Genomic DNA, 20,294 nt, shown 5'->3' with positions numbered 1-20,294 from the left:
ATGGGATTTATATCACTGCACATCTACTGGCTTCAAAAGAACAATAAAAAGGTAATCAAAGAAATTGTTGTGCTCAAGGGACCACATTATGCTTTTATTTCTGAAAAGCTTGATCAAGCAATTTTTTTAAAACAGTTGATTCATTCTATTTATAACACAAGAATGCTACTTACCTGGAGGTTGTCATACATTTGAAAAACCCTGACATCTGAGTTTCTCAGAAAAACCCTCTCATTTTCTTCCTAAGATGTTACTGGAAACCACAGGATTTTAAAAAGCATCATTAGCAAATGCTCCCAAGTTAAGCACATCTTGTAAGTAACAGCAAATGAGTAACACACAATTAAGAATCCTCTATAATTTGAAGAAGTTTGTTCAAAAGCTCTTTGAGGTGTTTATTCAGAAAAGCATCCCTAATTAGGGAAACATTTAAACATTCCCTAAGTCTAAGGCTGTGCTAAAGTAACTGGGACAGGGTGGAGAGGAACAGGAGCAATAAAAACCTGGTGCTTTGCTGGGACTGCCTAAAATCAGAGGCTAGACAAAGTTAAGGGAATAAAAACCAGTTTTTTTATTGAAGGGCCTTCAGGTGCATTTTGGGCAGAAAAAGTTCACCCAGGGGCTACACCCATAGAATGGATCACAGGTCACGGGTTTCACACTTTTATAAGTTTGGTCCATTTGCATATTGGGGGTTCATCTTCCAATTACATCTTCAGCTAATGAAGTCATTTACCCCAAGTTTGCTCCCCCAGCTCACTTTTGTTCCCATCTCTGGGCCCTGAGGCAGTGAGGTGTCCTTGACTGCCAGGCCTGGAGAGGAATTGTTGTGTGTGACAAACTGGGAAAGCAGCAGCTCACACTGAGTGTGGGGTTTAGAGCTATGCACTAAAGAACTGCAGGGTTACAAATAGATGGAAAATAGAAAAATTCAAATCCTAAAGCATCAACACAGCAGGCTCTTTCCAACAAGGAGTAATCCCTGAGCAAACCCCCAGCCTGCATCTGGAGCATCCTCCCTGCTGCTGCTGCCCTTATCTGGAGAGGCAGGAGCAGCCAAGCAGAGCCAGCACCCTGGGCTGTGCCAGGCAAAGCCCAGCCTAACCCCTAATAACTCCCCACAGCACCTTCAATCAACACAGCTCAGACTAACTCCAGTCCTGCCACGGCATCTGATGTTTCCAAACGTGATGGGGAAGGAAAACCATCCTGTTCCACCAGCACAACAGCTGCACGTGGTGCCCTCTGTGTTATTGCACACAGGCAAATTGTGCTTTCCTTGCAGGGTCAGAGAAGCCACCTTGACTGAGCACCCTGGGTGTGGCAGGAGGGTCACTCATATTCTGTGCTGACAGGGGAGCTTATAACCCCTATTAATTTATTAAAATTTATTAAACAGCATGGGGGGGAAGGGGAGGAGGTCTCTATGGGGTGCCACTGGTTGTGGGGTGGGGGAAAGATATTTCCTGTGACCATGTGATGCTCAAGTCTCACTGGAAAGCTGCCTGACTGAGCCCTGCCTTGTTCTAGGAACAGAGCCACAAGATCTGTGGCTAACACAGCATCCCAAGCTACTGAGAGAGAGAGCAATGCTCAGATTTATCGCCCTTCTCAGTTGCCAAGAAATGATAATAAATCAGTGCAATCAGCACCATTCATTTCCCATATTCTGGCCTGAATCTTTATTAAGTGGAGCCCAGAACACTGGCAGCGTTTTAACCAACCTGTTCACCAAGTGCTCAGTAAATACTACAGTCAGCAGGCATAAAAGAAACAATTTCTCTTCAGCCAGCCCAGCCCTGTTCCAGGGCCCTTCTGTGCTGAGAGCCATAAACTCCAGACCTAAGTGAGCTGGGTAGAGTGAACAGCTTTCCTTACACGTCACTGAGAGGCAGACACAGCCTCTGTAGGGCTGACAGAGCTTCAGACTTGAACAGATGATACATGGCCCCACACTTCCATTGCTAGTTTAGATTATTAAAGAAGTCTAATTCAATATGGCACAGATGCAGTAAACCCCTTATTCTTAATGTAATCAATTTTCATGGACTCTGGACAAAAGAGAGACTGCATCTTATAAATGCAGTGTCAGAAGCAGAGTTAGTGCTGCAGATGAACAGGGAATAATTCCCAACAATGTCCCAGCAGATGAGTGACAAAGGCAGGATCCAATACCCCATCTTTAATTGCTCACTACCTGTGTTTTGAACCCTCGACAGGGTCTTGTGCTAGGTTACAATATAGAGATGTATGCTGTTCCCATCCTCAAGAGCTGCTGAATCCAGGAGGGGCATTGTTTATCCTGATCTCCTGTTAATGAGCCTGGCAATGTTTTTCCACATGACACAGAGATAACTCCTTCAGGAAGCTATTTCTGTCTAATGGACTCACTGCATGGCTCAGAGAATGATATCAGCCCATTGTGAGATGCTCTGCCAAGGGGGGAGGAGCCAAGAATCCCCACCTGGATATAATCTGGGGTTTGGGACAGAACTCCCTCCAGGAGCCATTTCTGTTTCATGGACCCACTGCATGGCTCAGAGAATGATATCAGCCCATTGTGAGATGCTTCACCCAGGGGGGAGCAGCCAAGCATCCCCACCTGGATATAATCTGGGGTTTGGGACAGAACAGTCAGTCTTTCCACTGGATTCCCAGAGGAACAGCTGTCTTTTCCACTGGATCTTCAGAGGAAGATTACACCCTTCTACAGGATCACTGCTCCACCAAACCCACACCTGCCACTCCAGGAGGGCTGCAGCCAGCAATCCAACTGGACTGCTACCAACACCCTGACCAACAGGGTGTCAGGTTGTGTTCTGACTCTGTCAGTGGTTTTTCTTTTGTATTATCGCATGTATTTTGGTTTTCTTTTCCCTTTTCCTAATAAATCATATTTCTGACTTGGAGTCTCTCACTGGTTCTGCTTTCAAACCAGAACAGGTCTCCAGGATGCTCTGCTTGTGCTCAGCTAAATGCAGCCCCAGCTGAGTTTAAGTGAGCAAGCCCCATCCCAGGAGTCTCCTGCATCCATGGAATGAATTGAGAGGCTGTAACATGATTGATTTTCATGGGAACATTCAAAGCCACTTCTCACTGAAGGCAATTTCCCACAATTGTCATCTTTCCACTATTTCAACAGTAGAGCTTTATATAAATCGGTTGCAAGATTTTGTGGTTGTTGCTTTCCTTCTTGTGGGAGCCATTTTTCACCCTTCACAACCAAAAAAAAGCCCCCAAACCCTTTAAATAAACAAACAAATGACTAAGCCAAGCTGAGTTCTCAACCCCTGCAGCTTTTTATGGGGAAATCTTTTTTCTTACAACAGTTTTTAGAAGGAAAGGTTTTATCTTAAAAAAATCAGGTTTCCTGAACAGCTTAAAAAGGGCTATGAATAGAAATGGATGCATATCCCTGCATAGCTATCACACCAGATAATCCTGCTTTTTGTGGTAATAAGCATGCACTTTCAGGGGTCAAGGGTGGAAGAAATTTGTTTCCACCCTTTTATAAATAAAGGCAATGCATCCCACAAATACTGACCTCATGCAGGACTCTCTAAAGAGGCAGTTTGTGTGTAACAACCTCTCCTGCATTGCAAAAGGGAGTGAGGTGATGGAGAAGAAATGGCATATTGGCAACTGGAGAGATGAAGAAGGGCAGACTGCAATTTTACATGGTAACTAAGAGGATCTGTAGCCTCTGAAGTGCAATTTAAACTCAAATCCACTGGGATTAGATGTACTAGGCTCCAAGCATCCCATTAAAGAGCTGAAATTGTGTATGAAAGTCCCTTGTATTATTATTCCTGGCATCAAAATAGAGATTTACAGTGTTTCAGGAACAGTGACTGACAAAACTAGCTAGTTAGAAGCTGCAAATACATCCTTATTTTTCCCCAAAACCACCAGGGATTTAACAATCCTAAAGATGAGGACATAAGTCATTACAGGACTGCACCTTACAATGTTTAAAAAGACAATTTGCTGTTCCAATTGCCCTCAGGCATGGCTCACTGAAAGGACTTCAGCAGTCTGGGAGCTATTTTTCCAGCCAAGAAGCTGAATATTTGGGATCCACCCTTTAAATGCTGTTAGGATTGCAATAGCCCTAAAAATGCCTTCCCCCAAGAAAGGTGACAGGTACTTCAGACAGCAATGATAGGTGGGTTTCCCCTTTTTTCTTCCTGTTTAGGGGTGAAATATTCTAAAAACTGACAATTCTGAGAAATAGAATACATACAAAAAATGTATTTACAAAGGCAAAAAGCCAGCATCACTTACAGAGTGCACCTGAAAGCTCCCAAACAGCAAAATGAAGAGATAAATAAGTTTTGTTTACTTAAATTTTCTAGATGCAAGTTTGCACTAAACATACATCTAAGACAACCTCATGTCATCTAAAAGCAGGAGAATTTTAGTGCCAAAGCTGGTTCATGACCTTAAATTAGATTGCTTGCCCTTGCAGCCCAATGAAAGTGTCTGTTTGATGGCAGTTTGACTTTACACACACTTAGGAAAAAATAAATTAAAAGGAATAAATCTTTGTTGCATGCCTTTGTACACAAAGGCTTTGAAGCTGAAATCCCACATGGTGTGAGGACAATGAGCAGAATTTGATTATTAGGGATTTTAAAGCAGAACAGCTTTTCAGGATTGGTTAAAAAATGTAAAATAAAAATTTCAACAAGTCGTGCTGCTTTCAGTCTGCCAGGAGACTGATGGTGGGGCAGGATTACTGAGATATTACTGAATTGTGCCACTCACAGGCTGCTCCCAGAGACAACAGGACAACACCAGTGTAATAGTTCCCCTTCCATGAGTGTCACATGGAGCCTTTTACCCAACCCAAGGAACCAGCAAAGCCCAGCTCTGCTCTCAGCTGGGTTTCTGAGCACAGACTGGTCTGCCTGCCTCTTGTAGGTCCCTACACACCTTGAAGCCACCTGGGGACCTGCTAGAGGCTTTAAGCTTTCCCTCTGTTGCTTCCAAGAGCAGCTGTGCTTCTCCCTGGCTTTCCTGATGGACAGACAGACTGACACCTCCTGTCTCACCACACACCTGTGAGCTTTGCTGGGCTCCCCTGGTGCCTCAGGTTTTAGCTTTTATATTTTCCAGATTCTGTGCTGCTTTAATGTGAGATAATGAGCTCTCTGCACAGAGCAGGGAGACAAAACAATTCCTGCTCCAGCTGGGCACCAAGGACAAATGATCCAAATCTCAGCCCAGGAGCACAAACCCCGTGGGCTGGAGAGAGAAAAACAAGCAGGGTGGGACTGGCTGGGCTAAAGCTGGGCTGGGACAATGAACTGCAAGGTGGGAATGGAGCAGAGCTGATCCCAGGGAGAGACCCCGTGCCCGGCCGGGCATTTTGGGGCCATTTAGGTTCACCTTGGGTTCATTTTGGGACCATTTTGGTTCACCTTGGGTGCAGCCCTGGCTGGGCTCTGGTGCTGCCCAAGGTGCATCCATGGAGGCCTTTTAATAAATCCCTACTTTATTCTTTAGTTCTATCCAGCCTCTGCTCTAGATCAGCCTTCACAAGGCATCACCCCAGAATGATCTTTTCCATCCTCCCTTTCTACCCAGCTCATATCCTCATCTTTCCAGCACACTGATTAACTGATTTGTAATTCCCAGAGCTTTCCAAGTTGTCTTGAACAAGAGGTTTCTGCTCCCCAGAAAGAGACTGCACTTAGAGAAGGATCTAGAACTGCAATTACAAGGGATCTAAAAGGTTCCTCCATTTAAAAATCCAGCTGTTTCTGTACCCAGTGAAACAATTAATTCTGCAACTGAACACAGAGGGGGTTAAACCACTTTTAAATGCAACACTCTTGCTTTGTTAAAAGGCAGCAATAGCATTTGGAAGGAAAAATACCCATCAGAAGAGACTTGCAGAAGTCAAAAAGCTTCATTAAGGTCCTTCCATTCTGTTTAGGCTCTTTAGAAGCATGCAGTCATTATGAAATTAGTGCTTCTGGCTGCCAAAAGACTTGCTGAAGGTTGTGCTGCTGAATCCCAGCCGAGCTGGCACCCAAGCAGTGGATATGAAAACTGCAACAGCAATTTGGGTTATAGGGACATCTGGCAGGGAGCTGCAGGAATGATTAGGGACCTGAGAAGAAAATCAGTCCCAAAGGGAAGCAAGTGGGATGTAAGTAGAATAGACAGCATGATTATTTTGAAGCATTTTAGAAGCTTATAACATTTTTTAAGAGAATTAGACGGAAAATACAATATCCAGGTACAATGAATCAGATTGTGATGGTGATGGTGAGGAGGGAACTCTGAGGAGGAGAAGGTGGGGTTTTATTTGTTTTTATTAGGAGGGTGTGTGCCCAAAGGGGTTTGAGAGACTCTCAGTGGCACAATTCTAATGTGTGACTTTAGCCAGCTATCTCCAGGTGTAATGCAGGACCTGACACCACGAACTCAAGTTCATAAAGTGATAATATCTAAAAAATACTTAGCAGGTTTTTTTCTTTAATAAATGTTCACAGGCCTTTGTGGTTTTTTTTCTCCCTAATAACAGCAACACAACTGCAGAGCTTCTAGAGAGCTGCAAATCCACTGGAAGATCATTGAGTCTCCCAGGATGGAGCAGAATTCCCAGTGACACCAGTACCAGTGTACAGGAATTGTGTGGGTTCCATCTGCATGGATCCCCACGTTCCAAACAGAGCAAACCACCCTAAGAGTGCCCTGGCCACCTCTCCAGGCTGTTCAACTGCTCTCCTGTATTTTTATCTGCAGCTGATGGACTTGTCTCAGGCTTCCATAAACAATGGAAATCTTCTGCAGGAATTTTCACCTGGAGGAAGGGACAGGAATGGACAGCTGCCACACTGTGACAGCTTCCAGGCACTCTGGTGCTCATGGTGTTTCTAGCAGTCAGGTGTTCATCCTTTTATAGAAAGTGGGGAGTAGGAAAAGGAGGAAGAGGGAAGAGTTTGAATTCACCTTGACTTCTCTTTGTCTCCAGCTGCCAAATATGCAGAGAGTCATTATCAGGAAAGAGAAATTTGTTTGTGCCTCCACTGAGACTTGAGCAATGCTATGACTTCAGGGGCAAAGGCACTGTCATGATGCATCACAGCCCTGCAGGCATTGAAGTGTCTCAGGCAGCTGCTCTGCCAGAAAAGCTACTCAGATTCCTCAAGTCCTTTCAACAAGCTGAGCCCAAGGCAATATTTTAGTAAGAAACTGCTTCTTTAAAAATTGAAAGGAGTTATTTTTGCATCATTTGCATCATTTGACTTGGGTCATTTTAAATATGTTCTGCTATAGGTCACCTGTGTTGCCAGAAAAAAATGAACTTGTAACATTCCATTGAGAATAATTCCTTTAAAACCCACCCAGGTTTATTGCCTAACTCCTTACACAGACATCCTCAAAGACCACAAAATGATGAGGGCTGGTTCTATTTCAGCACTGACAGATGATTTGCACCCTGAACACATTTCCATGAGTGTCTCAACAGTGACCAACAATGACTCCAGACTTAGTCAAGGGTTTCAGCCTGGCTGAAATGACATTAAATTAGGAAGAGGAAATTCTGTTAATCTGCTTAATTTTGCTGTGTCAAACTCAGTCTGGCCTTTGTGAGCCAAATGATGACCTAAAAGTGAAGTTACAGGAGAAACCCTCCAGCATGAGCAATGGATGAAGCTGAGATCTCAGTGATGTTAAACCTGCTTCATTTTTCCCATGTGACTGTGACAGAGAGAGCCAGTGCTAGTAAAGACACCTGGAAGTGACATGTCACATGACACTCTGTCCCAAATGAGAGGCTGGATGGGAAGAGGAAAGAGGCAGAACCTCATTGGCAGTGTCAGAGCTGCTTCTTGCACCTGTGGCTTTTCTAAAGTGAGTTTGTACAAAAAGCACAAAAGAGGGAGTGAAATATTGGCTCTTGGCCCTCTGTGTCAGAAAATGCTGCACAAGCCACAGTGAGGGGTTTTATGTCACCATAAAAACAAAATTATTTTTACTTTCTCTAATCTTCCAGAGGTAAATACTGAACCCATAAACTGGGCTCAGCCAGTACTGGTGCACCACTTTCTGCTATTTAATCCAAGTGCCTTTACCCTCTCTTGTAGGACTGTATTTCCTTTCACATGATCCCCTAAAGAGTCCCTCCTCTCACATTCCTGTTCCACATATTTGGGTGCACAAGACATTATGGAGAGTTTCACCAGGAGCACATGGCAGCAGTAACACTTCACAAGAAGCACCACCTCTGATAAACTCTAAAATCACATTTAATTGTTTATTTCTCCTCCAGCACAGGATGCTCAGTGATCATCCCATAACCTGCTCTACTTTGTTTGTCACCAGAGACATTGTTGGGATGGACAAATATTGTCACTGAAACATTCAAAAGAGGTAAGAGTTGATGGCTGCATTTTACTGATATTGTCAGGAAGTGCTGTGACAGGTGGAAGGCAAAGAGGAATCAGTTACAGTGTGTAGGTATAAAACCTAGCAGTGTTTTACCTCAAAATGAAAAAAAAGCCAAGGAAAGCAAACAGACCTTGGAGCTACTGCAGAAGGAAACAGGGCACCTGAGACATGGGGAAACTTGCGGCTCTCAATTTGCCACAAATATTGGAAAGAAATCTTTCTCTTTTTTGAACTGGGAAATTTTTTCAGTGGTAGCAACAGACAGTCTTGAAGAGTCTTATCTATTTTAATCAGGCTTCTTTTAGCACCTGCTGAGATCTCTCAGAGCTCAGGATTGGCTTAAACACACATGAAAAGGGCCCTGTGGCACGTATTCCTTGACAACAATCTGTTCTTCTCACCTCATAGAGTGTAATGATGCCATTTGTCTCATTTGGAGGCTTCCACTGAACGTAGATCTTCTCTTCAAAAGGTCCTCCTTGGATAGATTCCAAGGGAACGGGTCCAGGAACTGCAGGGGGAAAAGAGCCCAGACAAACTGTGTTAAAAACTCCACCAGCTCCAGCTGCACACATGTGAGACAGCAAAAGGCCATCAGACAGGAAGTGGAGTGTTAAAAATAAATAAATAAAATTAAATATTAAAATCCCTCAAGGCACTACCATTACCAAGCCACTATCAATGTGAAAGGCTTATTTTTCAACTTTTGGTTCAAATGACAATACCCTAATGTAACCACTATGTGGCAAATAAAATCAGAATCCATGAAAATATGATGCTAATTTCAGTATGATTTTATTCCAGTACAGCGGAGCAGCAGCAGGGAATTTAATTTGTCCTTCTCCACCCACACAACAGCAGAACTCTCCACCTAAACAGCCAGACTGCACCTTGGCATGGAGATGCTAAGGGGCTGCACTCCTTTACCCATAGGAAAGATGGATTTGTTTAGTAAAGTAACAATGCAAGATTTATATTTCATTACAGCTACAAGGCCAGCTCAAAAAAATCCACCTACTCCAGCAAAATGTTAATGCTGTGGCAGATAACCAACTAAATGCGTTCCAAAGCCTGTCTGATAAAAAACCTGCTCATTTTTCTGAAATATCTGCCATCCTTTTGTGTCTCCCCACGTGATATATGGGGCTGGAGGAGACACTTCCAGCTGAGAGAAACTTGGGACAGCAACTTGTACAGCCCAGGCAGAGGAATTCAGTCCTTGGTCTGAAATAGCTCAGGTGGGATAATAACACTTTGAAGCTTTCCATCAATTCCTCTAGAAAACTGTTCTTTTAGATCCACAACCATTCTTTTAAACCCACAATTAATGTTACATTGAGATCTCTGTAAAATGGGATGTCTAGAAGATCACTTTAAGAAAAGCTGCACTCTGGAAAAGAAGGAACTAGACATTTTTTTAGGATGCCTTCTTTTGTGTGAAGGCACAAGAAAAATCAGTAAATACCAGGATTGCATTTGCCCATATGACAAAGGAAGCTGCTGGGTGGTTCAGAACCCCAAGAATTAAACCTACAGCTCTTTAACAGCTTCTCAGACTGGTCTCTGTCCTGCCCAAGCACTTCAGGGACCTTCACCCTTTAGAGAACACGGCTGTGAAATGGAAATCATTTAAACCTACAAGTTTTACACTCAAAATAGACACACTGACCAGAGAAGCTGCACCAGTCTTGTGGGACAGAGGGTTATGCTGTTATTTACAACTTGAAGACGAGTCTTCCCTCCAAACCCAACCAACCAACCCCACTGTCACAGACATATTTTATGAAAATTCCTTTTGCCAGGATCTTTTCTCCTGAGAAGCTGGGAAGCTTCAGCTTCTCCATGTTTTGCTGCTTTGGAATGTGATTTGGAGAATTGCTTACCCAGCATGTGAATTGTTTTTACTTGATGACCAATGACAGCCACCTGTGTCGAGGCTGTGAGCAGTCACAAAATTTTATTATTTATTCCTTTCCTTTCTAGCTTTCTGATGAAATCCTTTCTCCTTTTAGTATAGTTTTAATATATAATTTTCTTTTAATATAATGTATATCATAAAAAATTAAATCAGCTTTCTGAAACATGGAGTCAAGATTCTCATCTCTTCCCCCACGTTTGGTGACCTCAGGTGAGTGGCATTGATGACCCCTTGGTGGAGTCACAGCCACACCCCACCACAACTCACCGTCCTCCTCAGTCTGCACCACCAGCTCCTCGCTTTCCATCCTGCCCTCGGGGTTGGAGAGGGCCAACCTCAGCCTGATGGTCATGAAGGGCCGGAGCCCTCGCAGGGTGTAGTGGGAAGAAGTCTGGATGAGCTCCTCTGCCTCGAACTTCTGCTGGTTGAAGACGTACTGGTAGTGCACGGTGAGGTTGTAGCTGTGGCAGCGCGTCACGGCGTAGCCGAAGGGCTCCCACTGCAGCGTCAGCTGCCGCGAGCGGATGTCCACCACCTCCACGTTCTGCGGCCCGTGCACGGGGTCTGGGGAGCAGGAGGAGACACAGAAACACAGGCTGGTGTTTAATCAAGGCAGCCATCCATTAACCTGCTCCATCCCACCGTCAGTGTCCCGGCGCTCCGCAGCTCCGGATGGTTTTGTCTGTAGGATGTATGAGGTGGTTGGGAAATGAGTGCTGGATCTGTAGCTGCATTCTGGATCCTCATTTCACCTGGAAATTTCCTGTCATGAGGCCCTGAACAGTGGTTATGTGAAAAATGCTAGTCACCTCCAAAAATTCAAAAAGTTCATTAGAACCTTATCAAAAATACAGCAGAAGACTGAATAGAGAAAACATTACAGCAGCAGGAGCAGAGGATTTTCCCCACCATGTGCTCACCCACACCATGGAGGTTCCACCTTTTAACCCTTTAGCCCCCCCAAAGTTCTGTCCATTGACTCCCCCTTCACTGTCCTGTGGTGGAGTTCACTGCCTTAAATCCTGATTGGAGGTCAGCTGCTGCCAGAGTGACAAACTGACCCTCCCAAATGTCCTGAACTCAGGCCACCTCTGATAACAATACATAGCTATAAATCTATAAAACTTTTTTTAACATCTACACATGGTATTTGCCTTTTAATAGTGAGAGTCAACCATCCCATTACTCATCTATCACAGTTGTGCTCCTGATTCCTGTGCAACCTCACTGAGTCCCACAGTGGCAACAGGATTCTGTTGCAGTAAGGTAGAAAAATCATAAAGAAAGGCTTCATAAAACCAAGCCTGCTCTCCTAGAATCAGTCCCTGGCCTTGTCAAAGCCAACATTTTGCAAGTTCCCATGTGAAGGCAATCCTGGTGTGAGCAGTTCATTAACAGAACAATCTATTCCTGGGTGAAGAGCAACCAGCACCTCTATAAACTGTTTTACACCTAAGATAGAAAAATGAAAATATCTCTCACAAACAATTTTCCCTGCATAAACACACTGACAGTTTGAGTGACCAATCAATACAGGGTAACAACTTGTTACTAACCAACAAAGTGACTGGCAAGAAAGCTACTGACCAATTGGAGGTCTGTAAAATTGTAAAAAAATCGTTTTTTGAATAAAGAATGGCTTTTTTCCACCATGAAGGAAAGGCTTCCCATGTGATTTATTCCCATAGGATTCCATCAGGTAAGGGGGGAGGGAAGTTGTGCTTTCTTCATTCTTACAAAGAAAAAAGAATTAAAAATAATAGTAGCTGATAGCCTACTCGACAGTGCTTAATAGCCCTGGTGCATCCAGCCCTGAGGGATGCAAGCACACAGGGAATGGCCCCTGAGGAAGGAATGGATTCAGGTCTCTCAGCTCTGAATTCACCTTCATGGCCCCTACACCCTCCTGCCACCTCCAAGCCCACTCTGCTCCCACTGAAGCCCCAGAGTGGAAGAATCCAGACTAAGGGATCAGCTGCTGGATTTCCAACATCCTGGATGTTCAGGCTTTGAGGTGTACAGGCAGATCCTGCCACTCCTGAGTATGTTTTCTGAGTCATCTCAACCTGGTGCTAATAAAAGTTTAATTTCAGATCATCTCCATGCCTTGGTCCCATCAAAGTTTCTTTGCTCTTTATTACTCTTTCTACAGTAGCTGGCTGAGGTAAACTTTGAATATTCATGTGGAGGAATCATTTTCACCTGCTGTTCCTTAATTTATTTTTAACAGCCTAACTCAAATGCTCTGACTAGACTCTGCCCTTTATATAAAATATAAATGCATGTGCCACTAGACATGCAGATATAAAGAATGAAGGATGACTGGGTAAAATCAGTGTTTGAGATAAGTCAGACCATAAAAATCTACAGATGTCAGGGTTTGTTTATCTGACATTTCTCCAACTTGTATTTGCTCTTTTTGCACAATATATATCTGAACAAGGTAATCAGAAAATACATAATTTCACATAAAGTCTCTTAATTTATAGCACAATTCAGGGTGCTTTCCTCTTCTCATAGTCTCTCACGACTTCAACCTACGAAAAAAATGTTTTCATGGGAACAAAAAAGTTGGAAGGATTCCTGAATACCAGTCACACCTCTCTGAGAGATAATTAAAGTGTAAAAAAACCCTTCTAGTAATTCTTGAAAGTAAAGCATGCAACAGCCACCCTGACTTCAATCTACTCATGCATAAGCAGAAAATACATTTTAACAACCTGCACATTTTGTATTACTGCTAAAAATCCCCTAAGGACTGGCAGTGGGAAAGTATTTGCATCTTTTTATAGATATTCACATGTGCAGACACTTGGGCAATGGGATGGATATTAACAGACCACGGGTCTAAAGCTAGAAAATATTTTAGGTTTCCTTATAAATCATGTCAATCCCTCAGCATCCAGAAAACACCTCTTAAAAGTGAGTCCTTAGCTCTGTGTGTCAAACAAAAAAAAGGATTAATTTAGAAATTAGGAAGTTTTTATGCATGAATATGCACATATATACTTAGCATGAGGTGCTAAACGTTCATTTTCTATAAATCCCTGAAATTTATGTTTCTGCAGATGAATTGTACAGATAAATTAGGTCAACAAAAGAATGGTTCTCTGAAGATTTTCAGCTTCTGAAACAGTAAAGGTAATCCCAAACCTCATTCCAAGATGCATCCAAAGGAAAGAAAAGCAAAAGCAAATGCAGATGTTTGCCCTGCTGAAATCTGCATTACACCAAGCACTCAACTGAAGAGACCAACTCAGAACGTGGCTGAGATGAGGCAAAAACCTTTCAAAAAATGCAGTAAGGCAGCTGAAAATGGCAATTCACCACCATGGCAATGTTATACCCCCTCTGTTTTATTTTTTAAATTACAATTGTTGGCCTTAAATCAGTCATGTTATGGAGTGAATCAGCAATTGGAGGGTGTTTGGTTAATGGGTGTCAGATGTGCTGACTGTAGTGAGTAGGGAACAATCTGATCACCACCTCACCAAGTCACCTGCCCAAAGCTGGGTTAGGGAAGATTTCCTGCAGTTTTTACCTTCCTTTCTCATCCTGTCCACATTTGCCCTTTCCTTTCCTACCCCAAACCCCAAGAGTTAGAAGCTTCTCATAACCAGCTTCTAATTCTGCTCCAAACTTTGCTGTAAATGCTGTAAGCTCCATCACACACACAGAGTTTGAAACAGCCTCTGGATTGAGTAACCAGCCTGTGAACCACAGATGAGTGTGGTTACAAACCTGGAAGGTAAAAATCCACAGTGCAGACCCCACTACACCACACTTTTCCCAAGAACCATCTGCTCTCAGGCTGACAGTCCTAAAGCAGGTCTCAAATACAAATGTCCTGAAGTGTCCCTGCAAGTGGAGAGATAGACATCTGGTGGCTGTCTAGATCTTTAGGTAGAGGGAGAATAAGTGAGTAAAAACTACTTAAATTTTAGTTTCAGAGAGGGAGAAACCAAACTGGAATTAAATCAACAAACAGAAGCTGGCCCTGAAAAGCTTTATATTCTCTCCAGTTTTCTTCTCTTGGTTTCAATCTCCTTTTTTTTCTGAATACTGAGGCTATATAATTTTGAAAAGGTTTTCCTGTTGCCACACTGATTTCCTCCACAGCAGAAGCCATTGAAACCTCCTTTTCCAGGATGAGATTTTGTATAGTTGTTTTTAAAGGGCAGTGGTCCTGCTGTCCTCTCTGTATAACTCCTTCTGCCTGTTAACTCTTTGAGTATTCAGTCTCAAAAGGTCTGTAGCTATTCCTGGGACCTGTCTAACATCACCTTTTTCATAATGTTTTCTTCCAAAAAATAAAGAAAATTTATAATTCATGTGTAATGGTAGTGCTGATATTTGAAACTGGACAAATGTCTCCATTTTTTTGTATTCTTGAGATGATAACTTCCAAATAAAGCAAGAAAATCTCTGAAAAGTGGTAACTTTGCACGTGGCTAGTGGAATAAAAGCTGCTAATACATATCTCAGCTTCAACTATACAAAGATACCCACCAAAGCAAAACAGAAACAGACCAGCCCAATTTGAATACCTAAGATATCAGATATTGGTGTAAACCTGCACCCTGAACTAAAATTTTCTATGTGTCCTAAGAGCTTGGGAAAAAAAAAAAAAAAAAGAAATTCTTAAGAAGCTTAAACAATGAAACAGCTGCCACAGATCTGAAAGGAGTCTTGAACCCACGCAAGGAAAATTGCAGTCTCTGGGATTTCACTGTGCAAATGCTGTATTTTTATTTCAGCCTGCTTGAACCATTAATTACATTTGGAACGTTCACATCAAAGTCAAGGACTGAACAGTGTTTTTTAATACCTCATCACTCACTGATGCTCTGCTACCTTTCCTTACTCTGGTGGGCTGCAGCCGACACTCAGCAGCCAGGAGCCTTTCTGGAATCCTTGGAGGGGTCTGGAGCTCAACTCCTATGAGGAGTGACTGAGGGAGCTGAGAAAGGGGCTCAGCCTGGAGCAAAGGAGGCTCAGGGGAGACCTTGTGGCTCTGCACAGCTCCTGACAGGAGGGGACAGCCAGGGGGGGTCAGGCTGTGCTCCAGGGAACAGGGACAGGAGCAGAGGGAACGGCCTCAGGGTGCACCAGGGGATGTTAAGATTGGATATGAGAAAAAATTCTTCACAGAAAGGATGGCCAGGGAGCTTTTAGAGTCACAGCCACTGGAGGGATTTAAAAGACATGTGGGGGTAGAGCACCTGGGACATGGTTTAACAGGGGGCTTGGCAGTGCTGGGCCAGCACTTGGACTCAGTCTTTAAGGGCTTCCCCACCTAAATGAGTTGATAATTCTAGTGGCCTGAATGAAACAAATTTTCCAGCGATCCATCAGTGGAATCTGTGTTCTCAGTCCATTGTTGAGCAAACAATGTCCAGGGACTGCTTTTCCTGCCATCAGAATTTCACAGAAAAGCTGACTTTTAAGGCCAGTTCTGCTCATTCCTTATTGAGTGTCACCGAGCTCATTTTGTTCTCAGCCCTCCTCTCTCTCAAGGTGAGGCACAGAAGAGAAAAGGGTGGTTCAGATTATCAATAGCAATTGGCAGAGCTCTGTAACCCTCCACCAGGGGAAGAACAGAGAGGAGAGGAAGCCGTGGGGGACACTGGGGTTTGAGCACAGAGCTCAAGTCAGCAGTGAAGTTAAACACAGACAATCAGCTGCTGCCCCAGGGTTAAGTACCTGCTGCAGGAGCCTAATTGCAAGAAATTGCTGCTGTCAGTAAAGACAGGACAGCGAGTGGAGATGTCCCTCCTCATCTGGGGCCCTGTGCCCCTGTCCCCTGACCCTGTGCAGAGCAGCAGGCAGAGTTTATTAGCAGAGCACTGATTAAATTCTGTTTCCCAGCAGCAGGTTACAGAGACTGAGAATGCACAAAGGGAAGGAAAAGGAGCGTGCCATGAGCAGCAGCTTTGTGTGAATCCTGAACTGATACTTTCACATACAGAAATAGAGAAAACAGATTTAACTGTGAATTGTGTCCTCCCCTCTGCACACCCACACTGAGGTCATCACCCCAACCAGCACTAAATCTGGGCATCCCAGTAAGGTCCCCAGCCCTTCCTCTGGCAGACTGGGAGGAGACAAGGAGAAAACTGGGTGCACTGGGAGCTGGTAATGCCACCAAAACCTGTGTTCTCCCACCTATCAGCACGGCACAGCCTCCCTCTGTGGCCCAGGAAAAATTTAAATTCGTTTTTATTTACCAAGTATAAATTGGGCAGCATCGCAGAGTGAAGCACACAGAATATTTCACTCCCACAATAAATTGAAACAGCGGCCATTTTTCAAGCAACAGCAACAAAACTCATAATCACAGACTCTATAAAAGGCTTGGGTTGGCAGGGACCTTGAGGATAATCTCCTTCCAACACCCCTGTCATGAGCAGGGACACCTTCCTCTGGAGCAGGGTGCTGCAAGTCCTACCCAGCCTGGGGTCCAACCAGCAGTTAGAAGGTTTCCTTTGTGTTTTTTAAATACAGAGTTCTTGGTCTACAGATGGAAAACCAAACTGAAATGTGTCCAACAATGATTTTATTCTGGGTGTTAGATAAAAGCTGAGGCCTTCTCTCTCTCTCCCCTTTATTCCCCACCCCTCATCTTCCTCCCTTAATTTCCACAGGATGAAACGAGTCTAGGGAAACATGCCTGCTATCAAAAAATGCAAACAGAGCAAAAATAATCCAGAGGTTTACCTCAAATGCAAAATTCACAGGTGTGTGGTGGCTCAGGGTAAACCTGTAGAGGGTGATCTTGCAAGCCCAATGAGTTGCAGCTGGGTCAGTTGCTGAAGATTGGAGGTGGGTCTGATCTAAACAGGCCACACCTGCAATCAATAAGAACTAGTGCTAGATAAGAGTAAGGAAAGAGGAGTCAGGACAGTCAGATTACTGTGAGGACCTGGAGAAGTCAGTGTGTAGAGGAGCTGCCTGTATCAAGAAGGTATGAAGCTCTGATAACATTAAATCCTCATACTATGATGATGATAGAATCTTTGCTATCTAAGACAACAAATGGTGACCCCGACGTGATTCGGGACTAAACTGTATTGCCCCATGGATTTGGAAGGACCCGTGGATTTGGGGGAAACTGGATTTGACCAAATAACCTCGTGGATTTGAGAACAGGACTTGAACACTAAACTATTGGCAAAATATATCAATTACAGCTATTGGTGTTTGCTAAATATGAGTGTAAAAGACCTTGAAGATAAGTGCTTTTGTAAATTGGGAAAATTTGTAGAACTAGACTAATACTTAGAAATATATATCTGTCTGTGCTGTAACATGCTGTTTTAAACATTTGTATAACTCTTAATTCTAAATGAAATATACAAATATGTAATAATGTTAATTTAATTGAATATGTACTTGTGGAAATGCTGCAACTCTGTGGTTAAAAGAAAAAGGGGGAATTGTAGAGGGTGATCTTGTCCCCCAATGAGTTGCAGCTGTTTCAGTTGCTGAAGATTGGAGGTGGGCCTGATCTTAACAGGCCACACCTGTAATCAATAAGAACTAGTGCTAGATGAGAGTAAGGAAAGAGGAGTGAGGAGAGTCAGGTTGCTGTGAGGACCTGGAGAAGTCAGTGTGGAGAGGAGCTGCCTGTATCAAGAAGGTATGAAGCTCTGATAATATGAAATCCTTGTACTATGATGATGATAGAACTCGAGGTATCTAAGACAACATAAACCCAGCCCCTCCACAGTGTGTGCTGCTCATCTCATCCTCATTGCCAGAGGAATTGTCCCACAAGCACCTCCCACAGCCCTGTCCCAGGCACAGCCATCTCTGAGGGATGGACAGCTCTGTCCATGCCTGAGTGCAAGGTGTCCTTCTGTGACAGCTCCTCTGCTGAGCCCTCAGTGCTGCCCAGCACTTTTCAATGCCTCTGAGCCAAAATGGGGGATAAATACCTTTGCAGAGATGACAGATGACAGCACTGATTAAACAGAGTTCACCAGTCTTGCAGTACTGTGAAAGTGCTTTGGCTTTGCCCTTCTCTGAGGAAAGAACATCTCCCTAATATTTGGATGTAAATTTGCTTTCTTTTAAACCACTTCAGATACCATCACGTGTCCAAAGACAGTGCAGACAGGGCTGAAAGTAGGCAATGATACAGAAGGGGGTGTTCTGAAAGACTTGCAACAGAGAGAAGGGAGGAAAGGAGTGAGACTGACACAATGAAATCACCAGAGGACAAACAATCTGTTTGTGAGGCCTTCAATCGCTGCAGCCCAAATCATGTACAAAGAAATAGGTGTCATTACAGCTGATAAACTAAACCAGGCTGTTTCAGGGCATCCTCTGAGCAATAAAGAAGGAGGAATGCTGCCACACTATTCTAAAAGAAATAGGAAATAAGTTAGAGAATGGAGTATGTGGTTAGGCAAGCCAAGGACTGAGCTCTCTCCACAACTAACATGATCATTTTAATTCAGTTCACTGCAAATCCTCTTCATTTTTTTTAATTGATCTGGTTTTGTTTAAGCTGCAAATTTTACTGGAAAGACACTCAAGATTTGAATATATATAAAAAAGGAAAACATTTGATACGTTACAAATCCCATAAAACATCCTTTAATCTCAGACTTCTACTTTGCTAAACAGAACCAAACAAAACCAATTTAAAACAACCCCAATGCCCTTAAATGGATCTGCCCTTAAATCTAAAACAACCCCAATGCCCTTAAATGGATCTCAGATCTATCTGGACCCCTCCATTTGTTACAAAATGTGCCTGTCCCACTCCCAGACCATATCCAAGGCTGGCCAAGGGCACAGGGACACAGAGGCTGTGCAGAGCAGGACCTGAGCTGGCAGCTCAGCCTTCCCAGCACTGCTACAGCTTGAGCTGAGCTGCCAAAACTCCACTTGTAAACAACTTCAAGATAATTAAGCACTGCTTTTTAAAAAAAGGTTTATTAGCATCTATTTAAAGGGAATTTTTTTTCATTATATTATGAAATGGCAAAATGAGAGCTTGCTTGCTTTTATACCCCAAACCTGTTGTGCCCTAACAGACTTAAAAAATAACAATTTAAAAGAACAATAAAGGGTAATTACTGATTTTATTAAAAATATCTATCATGGATACACATAGCATTGGCATTCCATGGCTGGGAACAAAATGTGCATTACTGAGCATTTTGATGATTAAATACAACAGCTTAATTAAATATGCTAATGAATGTGAGATTAGAAAGCAGGTAAGCCGCTGGTTTTTTGCCAACCAAATGTAAAAAAACCCAGATTTTACAAATTTATTTCATTATGCATCAATAAAATATTTAATTTTAACTGTTTGTTATACTAACACATACATGCATTTATTTTTATTATCTCTTCCTCTGTGTGCTTTGCTGTTATCCTCAAATGGACTAAGTGGAGGAGACTCAGAGCAACACAGATCCTGACAAAACATAAATTATCTCTATAAAATAAATAAGGTTATCAAAATAGTGAGTAAAAGAGGGTCTTCCTCTACACAGGCTGTTTGATTATTCTGAGCAGCAGAAAAAGCAATTCTTTTCTAAGACATGTTTTATCTCATTTGGAACTGTGGGTTCTTTTAATGTCTCTGCAAGCTGCAAGAGAAATTCTCAGTATTTCTTCAGAATCATGTTCTTCAACAACAAATTTATTAAAGAATTGAAATATCCCTGCTTCTGCTTGTTGATCTGGCAGAAGGAGCTTCTAAAGTTGATGAAACTGGCTTTGAGAGCTCTGCTGGAAGAGCCAAACTGTCCTAAACCTCTCAGCACATCCAGGGAGGTGATCCAGCTCTGGGGGCACATCTGGGTGCTGTGTCCAGCCCTGGGGGCACCTCTGGGTGCTGTGTCCAGCTCTGGGAGCTCCTGGAGCTGGGGCAGGGCCTGGAGCAGCTCCATGCCCAGGAAAGGCTGAGGGAGCTGGGGCTGCTCAGCCTGGAGAAGGGAGAGCCAGGGAG

General features: G+C 43.3%; 1 protein-coding gene across 1 annotated transcript in view; it reads right to left on the bottom strand.

Moving 5' to 3' along the window:
- Positions 1–20,294, bottom strand: part of PTPRT (protein tyrosine phosphatase receptor type T) — a 473,718-nt gene that overhangs the window by 152,173 nt on the left and 301,251 nt on the right. The window contains exons 8-9 of the mRNA XM_050982229.1: positions 10,592–10,888; positions 8,808–8,917 (exon numbers count right to left, since the gene is read on the bottom strand). Of these exons, the coding sequence (XP_050838186.1) occupies positions 8,808–8,917; positions 10,592–10,888 (407 nt within the window). The remainder of the gene's footprint in view (positions 1–8,807; positions 8,918–10,591; positions 10,889–20,294) is intronic.

The sequence above is a fragment of the Serinus canaria genome, chromosome 20 (genome assembly GCF_022539315.1).
Source record: "Serinus canaria isolate serCan28SL12 chromosome 20, serCan2020, whole genome shotgun sequence".
Taxonomy (NCBI): Eukaryota; Metazoa; Chordata; class Aves; order Passeriformes; family Fringillidae; genus Serinus; species Serinus canaria.
The sequence above is the reverse complement of the archived record's forward strand: the minus strand, read 5'-3'. Positions and strand labels throughout refer to the sequence as shown.